Source organism: Cibotium barometz, chromosome 5, assembly GCF_041138505.1.
Source record: "Cibotium barometz isolate CiBa-2024 chromosome 5, ASM4113850v1, whole genome shotgun sequence".
NCBI lineage: Eukaryota > Viridiplantae > Streptophyta > Polypodiopsida > Cyatheales > Cibotiaceae > Cibotium > Cibotium barometz.
In genome coordinates, this window is record NC_141050.1 from 28,207,494 (window position 1) to 28,229,503 (window position 22,010).

Sequence of the window (22,010 nt, forward strand, 5' to 3'; positions counted from 1 at the left end):
AGAGCACTAAAGTTGAAATGTCCACGAGTAATGGTGGTGAAATCATGGAAAAAAGTGTGCGCCTATTAATCATTGTGCTCGTGACGTGCTAAGAACAATTATTGTAAAATTTGGAGGTCAAAAACCATCTCCAAGAAAAATGATACATCTACTTATTCCACCGAGTTCAAACTCAACCTTGGCATTGCCTTCAGGCTGCGAGCAACAACCCTCAACGGTACAGTACAAGGTGGAAAAAGGCGCTTTCTTTGTGTATAAAAGCCATGAACACAAGTAGCAGAGTTTTGCTCTTGATTTCCCAAAAAGAGACCTTTTTTGAAGAAACACTTCTTGGAATGTAAGACTTCGTGACCCAGAGTATCATCTGTCCATCACTGTCAATGCAAGAGTTCTGGTTTGCCTGCCATCTATCCACTTTTCCATCCCAAATCTCGAGCTCTCCGCTCCCACAATACCGAGACCTTCTTCTGTGCTACCAGGGCTTCTTCTGCTTTCTCTCTGGCTTCTTCACAAGTTTCCATTCCAAAATTGCACTTCTCAGCCTCCTTCTGATATTGAGAGCTCAACTTCTTTGCCTCAAGAAGTGTAGAGTCAGCCTTTTGTTGGATTTCATCAGCTACAGTCGCTTGCAATCTCAGCTCCTCAGATAACAGATCAACAGAATACTTGTCCAACTCTTCTTGCATGCTTGAATCAGCCTTGACACAGTCTGGGAGATCATCAAACCAAACAATATGGCATTGGTCAGGTTGCAAGATCACAAGACACTTACAAGAACAGCAGCATAACCATAAGAAGCACAAGAAGGAAAGATACACCACAGAAAATTGACCATGTTTCATGATCTAGTATTTATCTGGTCTATCTGAACCCATTTCAAGGTACCAACCTGCAGAATGGTTGCCAAACCCTGCAACAAAACAGCATTGCACAAAAATCAGCAAAAAATTGTACAATCCAGATTCCCAACTTAGCTTACATACTTTGAGCACTCATCAAACACGAAAACCCTCCATAAGAGCTTTAGTGATGTGACGTCAAAACATTCATGATAAAGCAAAAGCACACCAGATCAGTCCAGTATGACCCTAATATCATCCAAATTCTATCCCCTGCACTTTCTCTGGTGGTATGCTCAGCTATATATGAGGGTCTAGCACACTTGATGCCTACTGGCTAGTTAAGCCTTTTGAGAAAAGAAGCCACCCAGGCCTTGCTAGTGAACTGGTAATGCTATAAAAATAAGTACTAAATTGTTTGTGTGGATCCACTCTACAAGTTAAAAAATAGTGCTCTAACCTCAGTGGGTTCCTGTTTGCTCGTCATAAGGCTACCATCCATAGCTTGGACATTGAAGAAGACCAAACCAGTGATAAGGCACGGCAGACATGCAGATATGCAATGTAAAGTGCGCAACCACAATGTGAAAAGGGTGCATGCAAGGCTGGTTGGCTAGCATCATCAGAGACCCGACAGCAAGACAGGCCTGACAAACAATGAGCATCCACATGGGCATTTGCTTTCATTTTTGTAAGGTCTAAACGGCCTTGCCTCAAGGTTACTTGGTTGAGTTTGATGAATTGTGATATGCAGCGGAAGTCTTTGTATTGGTTGATCCTGTCACACAATATGCTCACACCGTCTTCTGTATCCTGAGTTTCGTGAGTTTAGCAATCCATTTCATTTACTTCAAACTTTAAAGAGATGAGAGAGAGATATGAACACTGTACACCAGATTGGGTCCCGAATTACCCACTGAAGGGCCCCCTATCCCGATAACGAGATAGTATTTGCTTTATTACTTTAGAGAGAATGACTTTGGACTGTAGATAAGCCAAACGCAAGATCTCGGAGGATCGGAGAGCGGCTGATCTGTACACTGCTGTAGAAACACCTCAATGACTTGATCTCGAGCCTATGCACTCCTCCCAAGGGCATGAGGAAGGGCTGCACACCTGAGGCTCAAAGAAGAAGAAGGTGGACTGTTCTACACACTGTTAGAATGCTGAAAACACATATGAATGCTGAGTTACCTTCACCAGATGACTGCTGAATGTGTTGATGATGCAGAGAAGGCTGGACACTGATGCAAACAACTGTTTCAGGGCTGGAAACTGCTGTAGACTATTGCTTCAGGGCTGGAATCTGCTGTGGACAGAAACGCTGAGCTGTGGGGATGCTGTGGACTGAAACGCATGAGCAACAGGGGACTGCAGGGCTGCTGTACGGCTGGAACAGAAACGCAGCACTGCTGCTGTACTGCTGTGCAAAAACGCAGGTGAATACAGGCTGCAAACTGGCGTTGAACTGAAGATGAACTGTGGACTGAATCAGGGCCTGAACTGAGTGCTGAATTCAGGGCTGAATGAGACTGAAGGCAAGCACCTAGGGCTGGGCTGAAGCTATGGATCTCAAGGGCTGGAGAAGAAAGCTTATGGACACTAGGGCTGGATTAGTCTTGGGCTGAAAGCAAGAAAGAGGAGAGCTCTTAGCACAATGAAGACTGAATGAGCAAAAGAGGCTCTAGGCAAGCCTATTTATACTAACTGGAGGTTGGTCATTTAATAAAGTTAATATTTATAAATGCCCAATAATGCAAATAATGATAAATAAATACTAATAAATATGGGAAAAATACCAGATAAATCCCAGTAAATTCCCTAAGGCTTTGGGGATGTTCTAAATGATGCACAGGCATATGTATGCATATTATGCAAGATGCAGAGTGCTTTCTGATGCAAACCCTAAGGCTTCTACTGACTCTACATGCATGAATGATTCTCTCCAAGTGGGTTAAGGGACTTGACTGACTGACTGACCCACTAAGGCTGAGGAATGACCTACGTAGCTCGTGCCTGACTTATCCTGGACTGAGGATGTACAATGGGGTCACGGCGTACGACAAATATCATCCTATTGGGTTCTAAAACTGTACAAATGTTGCACTTCTGATGATGAGCCATCTTGTCACCATGCACTTAGTGCAGAGTGCATGTGACATTCCCTCCTGATTAGCTTGGCGGCAGGTTCATGGCTTCCAAGTAGTCCGCCAATAACTGGGGGTACTCCTGGAAGAACTCCTCGTCGAGCCATACGGCTTCGTGGGTGCCTCGTTCTCGGAACTTCGTATAGAACTGACGAATCCGTCGACCGGAACCATGCTTCCATCGATGAAGAAGGATCTGCTCAGGCTCAATAACTTCTGCCTCGTCTACCACGTCTGGCTGCTGTTCATCTGAAACATCAAACACTTCTGGACCAACATATGGTTTTAGCCAAGAAACATGGAAAACATCATGCATTGTCCAACTGGCAGGCAACTTTAACTTCATTGAGACATCACTTATCTTCTTAACTATTGGAAAAGGGCCAAAACTACGGAATGAAAGCTTGGGACAACATTTGCCCACTTGTTTCAATCTCTGCTTCATGATACGCAAATAGACCCAATCCCCTTCCTTGAAGTGGACATCTCGTCTAGATTTATTTGCCTGTCTGCTATATGCTTCCTGAGCTTTGGTCAAGCGGTCTTTGACTGACTCAATGATCTCGGAAAATGCTTCCGTGGTTTTATTAGCCTCTAAAGATGGAGACACCATTCTCGTCAAAAGAGAAGAAAAACGGCGACCAAAGGCTGCTTCATATGGCGTCCGTCTGACACTGGATGAATGAGTGTCGTTCAAGATAGCTTGGACCAATGGAAGATAGTGCTCCCATTTGGACTGCTGGTCATGACAGTATGACTTGAGGACATCAAAGGCCAACTGATTATAAATTTCTGTCTGGCCATCTGTCTGGGGATGGAATGCACTAGACAACTGCAACTTAGTTCCAAAGTTTTCAAATAATGCCCTCCAGAAATGCGAGGTAAACTTGGAATCTCTGTCTGATGTTATGGTGCTAGGCAAACCACAAATTGGATACCAATGCTTGAGAAACAGACGGGCTACGTCCTCGGCTGTGGCCGTATGCTTGCATGGGATGAGCATGCAGAACTTACTGAAGCGATCCACAATGGTAAAACACTGAGTGTTACGGGATCCAGTGGATGCTGGTAGAGGCCCTACAAAGTCCATAGATATGTCAATAAAAGGTCCGTCGGGGATAGGCAAAGGTTGAAGTAAACCTGCCTTCTTTGTATGGGGAACCTTGACTTTTTGACAAATCTTACAGGCTTGTACATGTGTATAGACATCACGCCTCATCTTTGGCCAATAAAAGGACCGTTCTAATTTCTCGAGGGTACTGTTGATACCCCTATGTCCTCCAACTAAGGAGTCATGGGCATCGTGGAGAAGAGCGGAACGCTTTTCTCGAGTAACACAGAGACGGTTCTTGTAGAACAACCAACCGTCCTGTACTGAATAGTGGCCAGGCTCAGAAGTGAGGGCCAAACTATACTGAGTACCAAACTCAGGGGAGTCGACATATTGGTCTTTCATACTATCTAAGTCCTTCCCCGTGATTTCGAGAATGGTAGCTTCTTGAACTGCCTGGATGCTGGACTTTCGACTGAGAGCATCTGCTACTGGGTTATGCTTACCAGGGATGTATTCAATCATACCTCCAAACTGTTGGAAGATTTGACTCCACCTGGCCTGTCGATCACTCCACTGGGCACTTGGCATAGTCTGAAGCCACTTAAGTGCTTGGTGGTCTGTTTTCATTGTGAAAGCCTGTCCATAAAGAAAAGGCTTCCAATGTTTGAGCGCTGCGATCACACCCAAAAGCTCTTTGTCATATACCGAATAATTCTTTTCAGCGACATCCAACTTTCTGCTGTAATATGCCACGGGTCTATTGTCCTGCTGGAGGACTGCACCTATGGCTACATTGCTGGCATCGGTGATGACCTCGAAAGGTTCGTCCCATGATGCTAACTTTAATGCAGGTGCTTCTGAGGCAGCTTTCTGGAGTGCACGAAATGCATCAAGTGCCTTACCTGTAACTGAGACTTTCTGCTTGCGAGTCTTCACCCCCTTGAGCAAGTCGGTAAGAGGTGCTGCAAGGTTGGAAAACTGATGGACATGTGTGCTATAGGCCTGACAAAGACCTACGAATGAACGGATTTCTTGGGCGGTCTTAGGAATATCCCAATCTAAGATCTCTTGAACCTTTGAGGGGTCCAGTCTAATCCCATCGGAACCGATGATGTAGCCCAAATACTGGCATTTATGTAGAGCTGATTATCTCGCAAAAGTTGCAAGACTTTCTCCACATCTTTCTCATGCTGCTCCGCAGTGGCTGAGAAGACTAGTATGTCATCAAGAAATATGAAAACACACTTCCCAATGTGGACTGCGAAAATCCTAGACATCATCTTATTGAACGTTGCTGGTGCATTTGTAAGCCCAAAAGGCATGACTACGAACTCGTAGTGACCACGCTCTGTCCTGAAAGCTGTTTTTGGAATGTCAGCTTCAAAAATGCGGACCTGATGGTAACCACTCTTGAGGTCGATCTTAGTGAAAAACTTAGCACCGTCTAAACGCTCCAAAATGTACTCTATCCTGGGCATAGGAAACTTGTTCTTGATAGTGAGTTTGTTTAATGCCCTGTAGTCTACACAAAGGCGTGCAGACTTGTCCTTCTTTTGGACAAATAGGATAGGTGCAGCAAATGGGGAGGAAGAAGGCCGAATGAATCCGGCTCGGAGAAGCTCAGATAACTGCTTTTCCAACTCGCCCTCTAAAGTCTTGGAAAGACGATAGGGAAACCTGCTAGGAGGGTCTGATCCAGGGACCAAATCAATGTGATGGTCCTCAAGGCGAGAGGGTGGGAGACTGGGTGGGAGATCGTCCCTTAGCATAATGTCCTGGTGTCTGGATAGGAGGTCTGCTAACTGAGGGACTGAAGATGTAATGGATGCTACTAATGAGGGAGGGTCTGCTTGAGCACGAACATAAAGGAGTGCTCCTTCTGCTCCCTTGCGGATAACTCGTCTGGCCTGGAGATGTGAAATCAATGGGATGCCAAGAATGCTTCTATCCCCACGAATCATGACAGGCTCAGGAAAACCTTTACAAATAGTAAAAGTGTCCTGCCCCCAATCGGGAATAGGCTCATACTGACGGAACCACTGAATTCCTAAGATCATGTCACACCCTAACAGAGGGGAGACGATGAAATCTCGTTGAAATGAGGCCTTCTGAACTTCAAAGGCAAACTGCTGTGCCTTCTGGGAAATGTGGGTGCGAAGACCAGGTGTAAACCCGTCCACATCCAGATGATATGGGACTAAAGTGCAGTTCAAATTTTAGCCAACTGGGGAGAGATGGCGTCTTCAGAACTACCCATATCGAAAAGGACTACAAACTGTCGGCCCTGGGCAGAGCCATAAGCTCGGATAAGGCTCTTCTGAGCAGCATCGCTCTCACCCTCCTGCTTAGCATCAAATACCACGGATGGTATAGGATGCATGGAAGGTAAAAGTTGAACTGCATTTGAGGTAGTAGGCGGGGCTGGAGGAGCTGGGGAAGCTGTGGCAACTGTGGCAGAAGGAGCTTTGGCAGCTTGTGCCGCTTGCCATTTGTGGCAATCCTTCTTACCATGCCCTATAATATGACAGAAAAAACATCTATTTTCTGACTGGTACTTCTTTTGCTCCTCTGGAGGAAGATAACCTCCAGTAATGCCTGCTTTAGCCATTTCATCAGGGGTTTTCTTAGGTTCTTTATCCTTTTTACCCCCTGAACTGGAGCTATTACTGCTGTCCTTCTTAGCATCTTTAGAAGATGCGTTACCTTTCCCTGTCTGTGCAGCTGATTGCTGCTGCTGGGGTTTGGTACTGGACTGAGATGTCTGCTTGGGCTTGCCCCCGTTGAGCTTCATTTCTTCGTTCTGAGCGAGAGTCAAAGCCCGGTCATATGTACTTGGTTCAAAGTTACGAACTGTGAACCGAATGTTGGAGTCCAATCCACGAATGAATTGCTCCATCTTGGCCTGCTCAGATAACCCTAACTGCTGTGCTAAAGTAATAACCTTACCGGAAAACTGAAGCACTGGGGAACCGTTCTGTCTGAGTCCATAGAACTCGTCTTTCAGACCGGTCATGTACTGGGGCGGGAGAAATCTGGTCTTCAGGTCATGGACAAAGATGTCCCAGTCAAAGGCTGTGACACCTGTGGCCTGGTCAGTATGAATACTAGACCAATGCTGCCACCAAGTGACTGCCTCACCAGTGAGATGGGGAGCCGCTAAGTGGACTTTGTCTTGTGGGTCTGTGATCCTAGCTAATGGAAAATGAGCATTAAATTGATGAACAAATTGATTAACTGAAGAATGATCACACTTACCATCATACTTGCTGAAATTCGGTTGACTGCGAATGATGGTGGTTGCTGCTGCGGGATGCTGGCTGGTGACACCTATGACTGGGGAGACTGAGGAGAGCTGCTGATACCTCAAGTGTATGGCCTCCTTTTCCCGTTGGTGTTCGAGTAACATACGTTCTCGATCCTCACGTTGGTGTTCCCGAGCGGCGAGTTCAGCCTGACGCCGGTCTTCGTCGATCCTGCGTTGGGCGTCCTCATAGTCCCGTCTTTCTTCTTTTTCTCTTCTCCTTCGGGCCTCGTCCTCTCTCCTTTGTTGTTCCATCTGAAAGAAGAGGGAGATGTAGTCGGGTGCTGCTAGAGGTGTAGAAGGACGTGCTGCTGCTGCCTCCAAGAGTTGGAGACGCTCCATGAGTAGCTGGTTCTGAGCTCTTAGAAGAGCTATGGTGTCTACTGTAGGCGGAAGAGCAAGGTCTCCTTCGGGGGAGACGTCTTCCGGCTGATGAATACTCTCTCCTGTAGACATGATGCTGAAGTCGGTGGTCGTGCCGGAACGCAATCTAACCATCCGAGAATGCCCCCACGCTAGGATACGGTGTGTGTGGACTATCTGAATCTGATACCAATGTGATATGCAGCGGAAGTCTTTGTATTGGTTGATCCTGTCACACAATATGCTCACACCGTCTTCTGTATCCTGAGTTTCGTGAGTTTAGCAATCCATTTCATTTACTTCAAACTTTAAAGAGATGAGAGAGAGATATGAACACTGTACACCAGATTGGGTCCCGAATTACCCACTGAAGGGCCCCCTATCCCGATAACGAGATAGTATTTGCTTTATTACTTTAGAGAGAATGACTTTGGACTGTAGATAAACCAAACGCAAGATCTCGGAGGATCGGAGAGCGGCTGATCTGTACACTGCTGTAGAAACACCTCAATGACTTGATCTCGAGCCTATGCACTCCTCCCAAGGGCATGAGGAAGGGCTGCACACCTGAGGCTCAAAGAAGAAGAAGGTGGACTGTTCTACACACTGTTAGAATGCTGAAAACACATATGAATGCTGAGTTACCTTCACCAGATGACTGCTGAATGTGTTGATGATGCAGAGAAGGCTGGACACTGATGCAAACAACTGTTTCAGGGCTGGAAACTGCTGTAGACTGTTGCTTCAGGGCTGGAATCTGCTGTGGACAGAAACGCTGAGCTGTGGGGATGCTGTGGACTGAAACGCATGAGCAACAGGGGACTGCAGGGCTGCTGTACGGCTGGAACAGAAACGCAGCACTGCTGCTGTACTGCTGTGCAAAAACGCAGGTGAATACAGGCTGCAAACTGGCGTTGAACTGAAGATGAACTGTGGACTGAATCAGGGCCTGAACTAAGTGCTGAATTCAGGGCTGAATGAGACTGAAGGCAAGCACCTAGGGCTGGGCTGAAGCTATGGATCTCAAGGGCTGGAGAAGAAAGCTTATGGGCACTAGGGCTGGATTAGTCTTGGGCTGAAAGCAAGAAAGAGGAGAGCTCTTAGCACAATGAAGACTGAATGAGCAAAAGAGGCTCTAGGCAAGCCTATTTATACTAACTGGAGGTTGGTCATTTAATAAAGTTAATATTTATAAATGCCCAATAATGCAAATAATGATAAATAAATACTAATAAATATGGGAAAAATACCAGATAAATCCCAGTAAATTCCCTAAGGCTTTGGGGATGTTCTAAATGATGCACAGGCATATGTATGCATATTATGCAAGATGCAGAGTGCTTTCTGATGCAAACCCTAAGGCTTCTACTGACTCTACATGCATGAATGATTCTCTCCAAGTGGGTTAAGGGACTTGACTGACTGACTGACCCACTAAGGCTGAGGAATGACCTACGTAGCTCGTGCCTGACTTATCCTGGACTGAGGATGTACAATGGGGTCACGGCGTACGACAAATATCATCCTATTGGGTTCTAAAACTGTACAAATGTTGCACTTCTGATGATGAGCCATCTTGTCACCATGCACTTAGTGCAGAGTGCATGTGACATGAATGCAAGAAGTTGGTGAGAAAAAGTGAAAATAGTGTTGCGCCAATCACAGCAAATAGTGTACTAGTTGTAGTGTACCACTTGCAACAGCAGGTGGCAGAAGCTGTGTTGCAGCACCTCAGCTTGTTCAGAGGCAACAACAACAATAGCAACAGCACTTCGGCTGGCTGATCAACAACATCATCTTCAGGTTTTGGGTGATCATCAGGCTCAGTCCAACCAGCAGGTATCATCTCAAGCCATTAATCAGCTGTCATAGGGTTCTAGTCAAGCTGTGAGCTCGCAGCTTGTGCCTGTTCGTTAATCCATAGCTGCTGGTCGTCATCTTCAACAGGTCCAGAGTCATCATCATGCTCAATCCAACACAGGGTTCTAGTTAATTTGTGGGCTTGCAGCTTGCAACTGTTAGTTAATCCATAGCTGCTGGTCAGCAGCAACAGAAGCAGCCAGGGATATTTCTATTATCAGCTTTATCAGATGCATGCAAAGCAGCACCAGCAGACGCCACAGCTTCAGCTCCTACAACACGATGCATTCATCTCACCAGTAGCAACAACTCCCTTCTGCAGCACTCATCTCTCCCACAGGCTGTCGACAGGCAACACAGGGAGCAACAGCCTCATCTCCCATCAGCTCTTGACCTCGGCATCCTATGTCATCAGCAGCTAGGTGGGCTGGTCAATACCATAGTTGCCAAAAAATGTATTTCATTGGGAACCGTATCCGTACGATACATTTTGAACTGCATTTTAAGTTTTTTTCAAGACTCCTAAGTCATAGTTCAGAAAGATTATTGTATTAGTTCTTTCAGTGGGGATTGGAGACTAGTCCATGGATGACATTTGTATTTCAGACTATTTGGATTTACTAGTGCTACTTTGAGAGTACTGGTGCGGCATGTTTTTGTGTGAGTTTGTTTCATGTTATGAATCAAGACGACAGATGGATTCTGCATGATGGTTCAAACTTCATGCTTCCCTAGCCCCCTGGCACCACAAGTCGTGTAAAGATTTCAGATATGCATGTTGTGTACTAGTCTAAAAACTAGACTGTATGTTTTTACATCAACAAGTTTTCTCAAGCATACAAGTATCAAATCTCGCATATTTGGGACATGTGACCCCCCCACAAACACCCCCCCACCCCCCCTCTACCCTTTCTGCATTCAAAACGTTTATGAAACTTTCCAAATTTGTATGAAATGTTTCAAAATGTTTTTGGAAAGTGTTTTAAAAAACACTTACAAACTATGCTCAATACAGAGCAGCAGCAACACTCATGACTCTGATCTCCTAGCCGTAGGCAACAATGAGAAAATCAACCAATTTTGGAGGAAAAATAACTGTTGTTAAAACCATAGAATTTTGCTTCACGTGCCTACTTTATTAATAAGAGGTTGTTTACATGTGTAAAATAAAAAGGCTATGTATGAAACATTGCCAAAGAACTATGGACTCAATAACTATATCATCATAATCATAATGAACAAATCAAGCCTATATAAAGGCTCAGATCTAATGCAAGAGTACTCACTCATTCTCCATGTCCATGTTGTGATAATGCTGATTATTTTCTTAATCATGTGATTAGTCTTAATCCATTTGCTAAGCTCTTCAATATGCTTTAATCATGGGCCTAATAATCATCTTCAATCCACCATGGTTGATAACATGGTATCAGAGCCTAGATCCATAGCCCCTTCTCTAGCTTTAACCCTTGATCATCATCCATACTAATGACAATTAGTATTAATCACTTTTTAAGCCTAATTCTCCATTTGCTTCATCTTCTCCAACACCCCATCTCCCATGGAGGCCTGATTTCTCCACCTTCAGTGAATCAAAGCCCAAGCTCTCTTTTGGGGGCTCTTCCTATCTCAGAGGCAACCAGGCGTGGAGGTTCAATGGTGTGAAAACAGGTGCAGCAATCAATAGAAAGAGAGACAAAATTAAAATCATATTCTGCATAGCATCATTGTCTAATTGCTCTCACCCCCCAAGGGCATAGTTGTCAGGTACGATGCCGTACGGGAAAATATGGTATGATACAAATTTTTTTCTTATTGTACGATAAAATACAGTGTTTTAAAAAAATACTTATATATAAACTTAGGACCTAGGTATTTCCAATTCGAGATATGGAGTATTTTAAAAAGGAGGGAAGCATCATAGTATAGAGGAAGCTCAAACAGCCATAGACAAGCAAAAAAAAGGACCATTACCTCCCCCAAAAAAATCGAAAAAAAAATCGAGATTTTTTTTTGTCCATACGAGTCCATACGGTATTCTATACAGCATGGTGTCGTATGCCGTACAGAAACAACTATGCCCAAGGGTTTTGGGGCATGCCGAACACAATGGCGAGCTCGGACTTTCATTTGGAAGCCTGTAGAAGTCATTACAGCTCTGTGTGTATTCCTCAAGGAGACAGTTTGGCAAAATAGAGATTAAGGTATGATTATAATGGCTATGTGCTTATAAGCTTGAAACCCATTCACACACTCTGGTCTGACACTATTTTGAAGCATTCTTTGTGAATGTTCAAGGAGGGCCATCATTTGTAGTGAGCTCTGTTCTCTGCTCCCAAAACAATGAGGTAAATCCCAAGGAAGAAGGTCAAAATGCCAAAAAACAAAATCTATTATGCCTATGCAAAGGGTTTGGCTTTTCCTGAATTTTTGGCAGCTCACATATATTTATATGGTGAAGGAAGTTTTTGGTATCTTTTCTATCTCATTGTAAGGGTTTAGACACTACCCTTAAGATCATAAGCTAAGTTGTAAGACCTACTCTAGTCATGGCAAATTCTTTCAAAATTGATGAATTTGAAGGCCATATTTTCCACACCTAGCAAACCAAGATTAAGTTTACCCTAATGAGGAAAGGGTTATGGGAAGTAACTACTGGAAAGGAAAAGATGCCCAACACTAGAGATGAAAAGTCAATGTGAGTTAGTAGCAGAGTTACCACGGAACGCCATTCCGCACTCCTAGAACATGGGAACAGCGATCCCTGCAAGAAGAAAATCCGGAACGCCCAAGAATGTTCCGATTTGTGGAACGGCCAGGTGAAACACTCCGGAACGTTCTGAAACGTTCCGCGAACCACTTAAGTGCCGCTTGGGGGGGGGGGGGTCTTGAGTTTGTGGGAAAAAAACAGCAGCCACCCAAAAAAAAAAAAAAAACCCCCCGCGTCTTTTGAGTAGCATGTTGTTGTCTCAACTCTCTATGCAACCATCCACTACTGGCATCAACTACCACATGCGAGTTGAGTGAGCAGCTCATCGCCTATGCTAGCTGGTTGTTGCTCATTGCTTGCTAGCTACAGTGTGCTCTTCCCTCTGCTAGCTGCTTGCACCTCATCGCTTGCTAGTTGGCTGCTGCTCATCGCCTGTGTAGACAACCGGTTGCCCTCAAGCCTCACGCCCTACTACGTAGGGCAGCAGGGCTAGGTAATAGCCACCAAGGGCCTATCCTCCTACACTGTACAATAAGGCTAAAGCACTTGTCACTATCCGTCTCCAAGCCGCATGGCTCCGAAGTGGTGGGATGAGGTTGATAGCAACAACAAATATTCTAGCAATGGAGGAGCAAGGAAGTGGAAGTGCCGCTATTGTGGCAGCGAGAAGAATGGAGGAGCAGATAGAGTCCGTGCCCATCTCATTGGAGAGAAAGGCCATGGCATCAACTTTTGCCCTCTCATTCCAGATGCAAAAAAGGCTGCTCCTACTGTATTCACAACTTCATTGGATGCACCCAAACCAGCGAGACCACTGGCACCTATGGCACGCCGCACGAGTTGTTTCTTCTTCATTAGACTCAAAAGGAGGTGGAGCCCCCTCTTTCACTCCTTTCAAGGGCTTCTCATGTAGGGCCCTCTGTGGTTCCTTCTCGTGCTCCCATTCCATTAGGTAGACAGGCGTGCCTTGCAGCTACATGGCATCCAAGTAGGAAGGCACAGGTAGATGCGGCTATTGCTCGTTTCTTTTATAGTTATGGCATATCTTTCAATGCCGCAAGATCTCCTTATTACAATGAGATGATTTAGGAGATTGCAAGGTTTAGCCCCACTTATGAGCCACCAAGCTTTGAGGCTTCGAGGACCAAGCTTTTGCAGGATGCGAAGGCATCCATTGAGCTCTATCACGAGGGGTGACAAAAGCATGGGATCACTCTCATTGGAGATGGTCGGAGCGACACAAGGTCGCGCTCCATTCAGGGCATCATGGCATACTCATGGGGTAAGTCATACTTTGTGAGTCCCATTGACAACTTCAAGGGAGGGAAGACTGCACACAGACTTTTGCTGATATTTGGAATGAGGCCATTGAGGACGTTGGGACCTCAAATGTTCTTGCTGTTTATTAGAGATGGCAAAAATGCCAATAGGGCAACAAGAGCAATCATTGAGACATGCTATCCCCACATTTGTTTTAGTCCATGCATTGCCGATTGCCTTAACAATCTCTTGAAGAACATTGGAAAATTGCTTTACTACTTGGGTGTCATTGACATAGGCAGAGAGGCGGTGACCTTTATCACACGCCATCATTATATTCTTGCAACCTATCGCAAGATTGGCTCCAAGGATCTATTGAAGCACTCCAACATGCGCTTTGCCTATAACTTCTTAATGTTGGAGCAACTGGATGAGTGCAAGAATGCATTGAGGCAACTTGTGGTGAGTGATGAGTGGGTGCATTGACCACAATCTCACTCTAGTGCAGGTACAGGTTGCTCTCAGACTACTCGATGAGAGCTTCTGGAAACATGTTCATCATGTGCTTGATAATGTCTCTCCTATATGAGACTTGTTGATAGTGATGACCCTTCCATTGGCAAGGTATACGAGGGACTGACTAAGATGTTGGAGCACGTTACGGAGATTGAGCTATAGATATTGACAGGTTTGAGGACTTGAGGGAGCTATGCCAGTCACGATGGGATAGTTACCACTCACATTTGCAGGCAACAACATTTGTATTGGATCCAAAGTTTCAAGACAAGAGACAAGAGACTGATGGAGAGGTGGCTAGAGGGTGGGAGAAGAGTCTCCAGAGATTGATGCTAGATTAGACTCAGAGGAGAACCATCAAAATTCAGTTGGGCTTCTACAGGAACAAAATGGGCCTATTTTCATATGCAGATGCCTTGACAAACAGGTTTGTAGTTGGATCAGCTTTATGGTGGAAGGATAAGAGAGCTGACACCCTAGAGTAGCAGCACTTGGCCATTTACATTCTTAGCCACAGGGCTAGTTCCTCTCCTTGTGAGCACTTGTAGAGCTCATTTGGTCACATAGCATCAAAGAAGGAAATTGCATTGGCATAGCAAAGGTGAATGATCTAGTCTTTGTTAATGCAAACTTGCGTTTGCTTGCCAAGGTTGCTAGGGAGTTCGTGGAGGAGCGCTTCATTGGCTTCGGGTCTCATCGTGATGATGACTCAGTTGGTAGTCACAAAGCACAAGGAGATGCAATTGATGCGAATTCTGTCGGAATGCACAACGAAAATGAGAAAAATTGCTATGAGAGAAAAACACAAAACTGTAGGAGAAAGAGAGGATGTATAAACTCTACTATATACACAAGATCCAATACAAAATGGTGTGGGGAGCAAGGGTGGTATTTATACCACCTTGGGCTACTAGTCGGCCACTGCAAACATGCCGACAGCAGCACATGACTGAGAAAACACCAATCGGCTAGCAAAAAGCCAGTCGGCCAGCACCTCGATCATGTCGGCCAGCAAAACATCAGTCGGCCAAAGATAGATTAGGTCGGCCAGAATAAAACAATCCCCCACGACCAAACAAAACAGGGAAAAACATGGACAATGAGAAAAAATGGAGAATACTCCTAACCGTGCGAGCACACCCACAACAGAGGCCCTCACTCCCTACTAAGTAATATGGTACAGATAGGAGATGACTGCTAACAGATTCTGCCGATGCCACATAGGTAGAACTGTCATTCCCACAATTTATCATTGTACTACGTAGTTCTGATTTATCATGTATCATTGATTCATTTTGTCGCTGTAACCTCTTGCTTTAAGCTTTCGACTCGTCACTCTTGATTGTAGATTATCTATGAATTGACATTGATCATTGATGATTGATATAATTTGTAATCTCATTTTTGCAAAGGCCTTAGCCTAAGAGTCAAAGTCTTGAAACTTGAAAGTTACAACTCCATTTTGGGATTCTCTCATTATATTATGTTTTGTACATCTATAATTTCAATGTATTTTAATATTTTTTCTAAATTCAAAAGTGAAGATATGACGTGGCGTTCCTCCACAACGTTCCCGTTTTCAAGGGATAAAACGTTCCCCTGTTCCTGTTCCTTAGTAACTCTAGTTAGTAGAGATGAGAAAGCATTGACAATCATTGCTTTGGGCCTTAGTGATACCTATATCCATCACATAGATCGAAAAGATAGTTCTCATGCTCCATGAAACACACTAGACACATTGTTTGGAACACAATCAAAGAACTCTAAGATAAGCCTACTCATAAAAAAATTTGAGCTTAAAATGAACCCAAGTGATTCACTTTGGACTCATCTCAATTACATGAAGAGCCTCCTTACCCAACTAGCAAGGATCAAGAAAAATATGATGTGGTCATGGCTGTGCTCTTAAAGAGGTTATCCCAAGATGAGTTTAGTAACATTGTTACTACCCTCACAAACTTGCTGGCACCAAAACTAGTAGATGTGGAAGCATCTCTACTAGATGAAGATAATAAAGCCAAACAAACACAAGGGATCAATGAAGAGCCTTCTTCAACAAAGGAAGCTACAAGAAGCAAGGACCAAAGATATCCTTCAAAGGATCATTCTAGAAGAAGGATTTTCCAAAGAAGTATTGTAACTTGTGTGGCAAACCCAATCACGAAAAGAAGGATTGTTTCTTTAGAAACAAAGCTCAAAAGTGGAGATGAAGCCAAGGAAGAAGAAGGAGCCTCAACAGAGGCCAACTACATCAATGATAGCTAGGCTAGGCCTTCTAGACTAGCTAGAACGTGCCCGACTTGTTAGTCACACCCTCTATTCTAAATTTATTGTAATCATAACCAGGACTAGCATCTATCATCATCTTCACTGGCATTGTAAACCTACTGGAAGTAAGACCTACAAATACCAACATGTTCATCATAACCAACATTAGCATCAACAAATTCATGAATATTTTGTTGAGGGAGGGTGTTGAAATAATACACCAAAATATCCATTAGTGACAATATGGTCTAAGGTCTTAGGCCAATTCTATATCACATAATATGGTCTACTCAACTACACAAATCCACAAGAAGAAGACACCTAAAGCAAGTTGAGGAGGATCCCCTTTTCATGGTACTTAAATCTATGAGAAATTAGAAGATGGTTTAACTTAATCATGCTCTTAATCATTTATACTCAAACCTATATAAAGGCTCAGATCTAATGCAAGAGTACTCACACATTCTCCATGTCCATATTGTCATAATGTTGATTATTTTCTTTATCATGTGATTAGCCTTAATCCATTTGCTTAGCTCTTCAATATGCTTTAACCATGGACCTAATCATTATCTTCGATCCACCATGATTTCTAACAAAAAAGTCCTTGGTGTCCCATGGAGGAACTCCCTCTATAATGAGCCACAACCTATGTATATAGCCTAAAAATCCACTTCACACTAAGTAAGTTAGAGCCAGTTTTTAGATTCTCTCCCAGTGTTTCTCTCGTTAGTAGGAGGTGGAGAATATTATCTCTAGTTTCTTGGATACAATGGGACTAGAATACAAAATAGAGAAACATTCTCTTAAGTGTTGTTGTCTCCATTTGCAAGATCTCTTTAATCGACCTCTCAAAAACCATCAACAGATAGATCTTTGAGTCTCACAAGCTTTCGGTCAAACACCAAGCTGTCTCCAACACCCAACATCTCTTACAATCTACTAACATAAAAAAATAAAATGCATGCAAACTCCACCCAAAAGACGTAATATGTAATCCACTTCATTAATCTTTTTCAAGATCGAATAATGTCTAAAATATCCCGAAGACAACTTATAGACTTCTGCAGTCCTCGTTGCCTAAGAAACTACGAGAATTCTCAAGTAAACCCATTGGCATTCTTCGAAGACTCTAGCTGACCACTTTTTGTTAGTATGAAACTATGCTCTATCATGCACACTCCATTCTTTAAACTTCAGCATTACTTGTTGCTATTGTAAGAAGCCAATCAAAATGTCAACTCGACTTTCTCTAATCCAATTATCCATGAAGCTGTAGGCTGAATTTATATCTTGCATAAAAGGGCTCATCTTAGTAGCCAAATGCTTAGCACTATTGTAAGAAAACACTATTAACAAAAGCTACTCTTCTCAATCAAATGTCTTGCGTAGTCATATATGCACTCTGTCTTCCATTACAATTCACAAGTCTGTCCATCAGACTCTTGTCAAATAGGCTCATACTTAGCTCGGTGTTTATTTTCTTGAACACCTCACGCTAAAAATGCCCAATCATTGACAATTTCAGCTAGCAAGCTATATAAAGAGTAGCCAATCTCAATAGATAATCAAGCATGTTGCAAGGCTAAGATTTTTTCTTTGGTAGAAAGCAGCTTTTGAGACCCCCCTAAGCTACAATCCACTGAGACCCCCCTAAACCTGTATCTTAGAATCTAATAAACTCTCGGTGGATACAAGCCTTTAAGAGATTTATAAACATTACACTGCATCTCAATAAACTTTTAGATTGTCTCAACCTGGACTATATCTTACAATCTACTAAAGAATTTCTCTCTCGGTTATACGCTCTTCAGTAAAGAATTAATGATTGACATGTCTAATTCTAAGGCAAATCCTCTTTGAGGACATATCTAAAAATCAAACTTTTTTGTAAGCTCTGACCAACAAGCTTTTCTTCCCCTCAATTCCAAGAAATAGCAAAAGTAATTTAGAGACAAGTTATCCACAAAAAATCACAAAATTAAATCCATACAATTAATGTCTTCACTTTTTCAACACATGAATTACAACATAAAGCTCCTTCTCCTACCAAGGCCATTTATATTACAAGTTAGTTAGCTTTTTACTCTCAAAAGCCCTTGACCTACTATCTTGGAATAGTGCATAATCATTGCCATCCAATTCAATCACAAATGGTCTCCATCAAGAACTAGTTCTCTCCCCCATCATCCAATCAACATTGTGCGACATACATGATACCATCCAATTCAATCACAAATGGTCTCCATCAAGACCTAGTTCTCTCCCCCATTATCCAATCAACATCGTGCGACATCCAATCAGGACATTCAGAGCATGACTTTCGGGCTTCTTTTACTAAAAAGGCACATTTTATAGAGAAAAAATCACTAGTGTTAAGAAATGCATAGATAACATGTACGACACAGAAAATGTGTTTATAGAATCCATAGACATTATTATCACATGGCAAAGTGGAACTAAACCAAAACTTAAGGCATTTCGTTCGAACCAGACCAATACACCTCTAACGATTATTCTTCAAGTCCTTGGACGAGTTGATTGAGGGTTATCAAGTCTCACGCATGCTTTGCAGGTTGTCAAAAAGCTGTGATGTTTTCTATAAGGTTATGTGTTATGTTCGCCATAAGTCTATGGCTTTTATGTTTCAATTATATTCACCACAAGGTTATGTGAGGTTAAGTATGACAGTTAGAATCGTTAAAACCTGAAACCAAATGAAAGTCTAAAGCTAAAGAAACATGGAACCTTAAAGATCCAGATCCTAACAATGGCAGGGAAATGTGAAATCAGAATCAAGAGAATGTAGGAGGAGATAACCTGGTGGTAGCACAGATGAGCTCTCGAGAGGACAATCGCACACACAATCGGGGCAGGTGGATCCAGCATTGTGCTTGAGAGCGGTGATGCCTTCAAAGAAATGCCAGTAGAGGGGGGGACCGAGTATGTAGACTGCAAGCGCTATTGCAAGCAGAAGCACGCACCCCTTCAACCCCGGAGGACCACAAACAGAGCCAGATCCTTGCATTTGAGGCATCCTGAAACCCTAATTTGTCTGTGCAGAGGTTTTCTTCATATGCAGTGGCTGGTGGCAAAACCGTAGCTTGACAGTCCTCGAAGGAGGCAGAGGTTCTCTTCGCGAAACCCTATCCTAACTGTGCAGAAGTTCTCTTCAGGTGACGAAACCCTAGTCGATGATGATGATGATGAGAGTGATGACGCTGAAGCTGAAATAAGCAGTGGACCCACAGCATCAGAGGTCCCCTCATCAGAGACAGAACGAATGGCACATCACGAGATTTTGTGGTTTCGAATTTAAACGTTTGGGATATTTGAAAATTTGATGAAAAATAAGTAGGCCCATGTACTCAATTATGTTGTTTTGGGCCCAAATTAAAAAAGCTAGTGTTTGTTAATAAAACAAGTAGCATTTTCAAGAATGAATGAAGAGGAGAGTAGACCCCAAAATGTTTCAACTCTTTACGACTGTTCGTGCTAATCTCGAACTGATATGGTCAACTCACTTCAAAGCTTTTAGATCCCCTACCAAGGCATGGGGACATTCAGTGAGAGATTCTAAAAAATTGCTTATAGACATTAAAACGGGAGTTACCAAAATCAGGACTAAGAGAAGAACACTGAAATGCATAGAGCTTCAGAATCTTGAACAAAAAATAAACCAAGGGCAAATCCATCTTCAAGATCATCTTAGTCCATAGTCCGGTGAAAAAAAAACGTGAATCTAGTAGACGTCATGAGCTTGGAGACATGAACCATGAGTCTACAAACATGAGTCTAAAGGTTGGTAAACCTAATGTTGTACCAGCCAATTAAAACTACCTTGAAGACTTGTCCTACTCATAAAGATTTTCCTATCATATAATCTATATACCAGTAAATTCTCAGGAAAACTCTTGTCCTTGGAGCACTCGGTACAATTATCATGCACTACTTGGAATCTATGCCCAAGTGAACTTGTTTCATTAAAAAGTCTATGAGCTAAGTGTGACCCACAAGAGTGACTTTATAGGCATGAACCCATGATAGGATTCTGTAGCCATATTTGGTAGTGATGTGTTGTGAACACACTAGGACTAGCCGGGCCACTTTTTTCCTCTTTAGGAGGTTTTTTTCTCGTGCTAGTATACACCCACCTTGGGGTATACTTATCATCTCTGTACATCACACATTCATTATCTATCTATCATCTCATTATGTTCTCCCTTGATCTTCTCCACTGTGTGTGTGTGTGCACGCGCATTCCTGCAACCCTATTTCCAACATTTGGTATCAGAGCCTATGCTTCTTGCCCCTGTGCTGCTGCCTAACCTTCACCTTGAATCGCCTATCTTCTTGAATCGAATCAAGGAGCCCGTCTGGGAGAAGAAAGAGGTCTGTAAATTTTGTTCCGGGTGCGTTTTGGGGGCCATTTGCGTGGTTTTTGGTTTTCAGCAGAGCAAACATCTTCACGGACCGGATTTGCACTATTCTAGAGTAGTATTGTCAGATCTACTACAGAGCAGTGTGTAGATACATGAGAAAGAATCAACAGACACTCACAATGCCAGATCTTGTCTACAAGCTAAACTTCAGCAACATTGATTTCTACATCTTACTAGTAAAATTTCTACTCACTTTACTCTGCATTTCTTTCATACAACTTGCAGGTCTCCAGTATGCTGACTAGCGCCACATTGGGCCTGCTCTAGATACCCATATGGATCATACTAATGCTCATATGAGTCTTGATATTAATAAGACTTATAGCTCTCATGTTGTTGTGTTTTTGTCTTTGTAAGTAGAGTCACCAACAAGTATTGTATTGGTGTGGTTCTTGGAGGAACCGATTGAGGTGGTAATATTGGAGGTGGATATGGCAACTATAAAAGTCTATACATACCTCTCAGTAAGGGGTTTTGGTAGGCAACCACTAGAGCTTGTGCTGATTGAGGAGTGATAGTAGGTGGGGCTGGTAAGGGGTTGTGAGTGAAAGGCAGGCAGTGGAGGAGTGACGAGTGGGGCTGGTAAGGCTAATACCTTAACATGAGGTACAAGCATTATTATGGTGTTAGAGTCCACCTTGTTGGGTTTCATTATCGTGCCAACAATGAACTATATCATGGTTCTCATGAAACTGGCATCGAACACAATATTCTTTGCTATCTAGGCCTTAAATTTAACACATAATCCATGCTTGTATGATTTTGGTGACAAATTGTACACCAAATTACATGTATGATTTTGGCGACAAATTGCACACCAAACCATATCTCTCTGTAGAAACATTAGGAAAAAAGGGAGCTCATTTTGGGGCCTTTTACGGTTTGGAAAAATAAGCTCTCAACCAATCAACAGAGGGCCAACGTAACGTTGGAAATTCATAAAAATAAGAGAAAATAGATAAAAGAAACAATATTTTATGTAGGTATAAGCGTGCTACATTAATGTGGAGATTGGTTTTTATTCTCACAAGATCTTTGGACATGAAGATAGAATCTAGTCTGACATTTTCTATAACAAGGGCCTTCCTGCTTCCACCTTCCTTTGAACTTTGAAATGTTGTGCTGCCTTTCCTTCGAAAGGTCTACCATTCTACACCACTGCCTCATTGTGCAGCAGCCTCTTCTTTTCCAAAACTGCTCCCTTGATCCTGTTTGGCTTAGAGTAAGATGTTTCTTTTCAACTGTCTGTC

The 22,010-nt window shown here is 43.1% G+C and overlaps 1 protein-coding gene across 2 annotated transcripts; it reads right to left on the reverse strand.

The window, feature by feature from the left end:
• Positions 1 to 33: 33 nt before the first annotated feature.
• LOC147638320 (uncharacterized) lies at positions 34 to 19,628 on the reverse strand. Of its 2 annotated transcripts, XM_086798246.1 has the most exons (3): positions 19,139 to 19,625; positions 890 to 910; positions 34 to 709 (listed from the first exon to the last, which is right to left on the reverse strand). In XM_086798246.1, the coding sequence occupies exons 1-3, from the start codon at positions 19,353 to 19,355 to the stop codon at positions 408 to 410; spliced, it is 540 nt and encodes a 179-aa protein (XP_086654372.1). In that variant the 5' UTR covers positions 19,356 to 19,625; the 3' UTR covers positions 34 to 407. The 2 variants fall into 2 exon arrangements, with proteins under 2 accessions (XP_086654372.1, XP_086654373.1); XM_086798247.1 differs by lacking the exon at positions 890 to 910 and having other exon boundaries at positions 19,139 to 19,628.
• Positions 19,629 to 22,010: the final 2,382 nt, after the last annotated feature.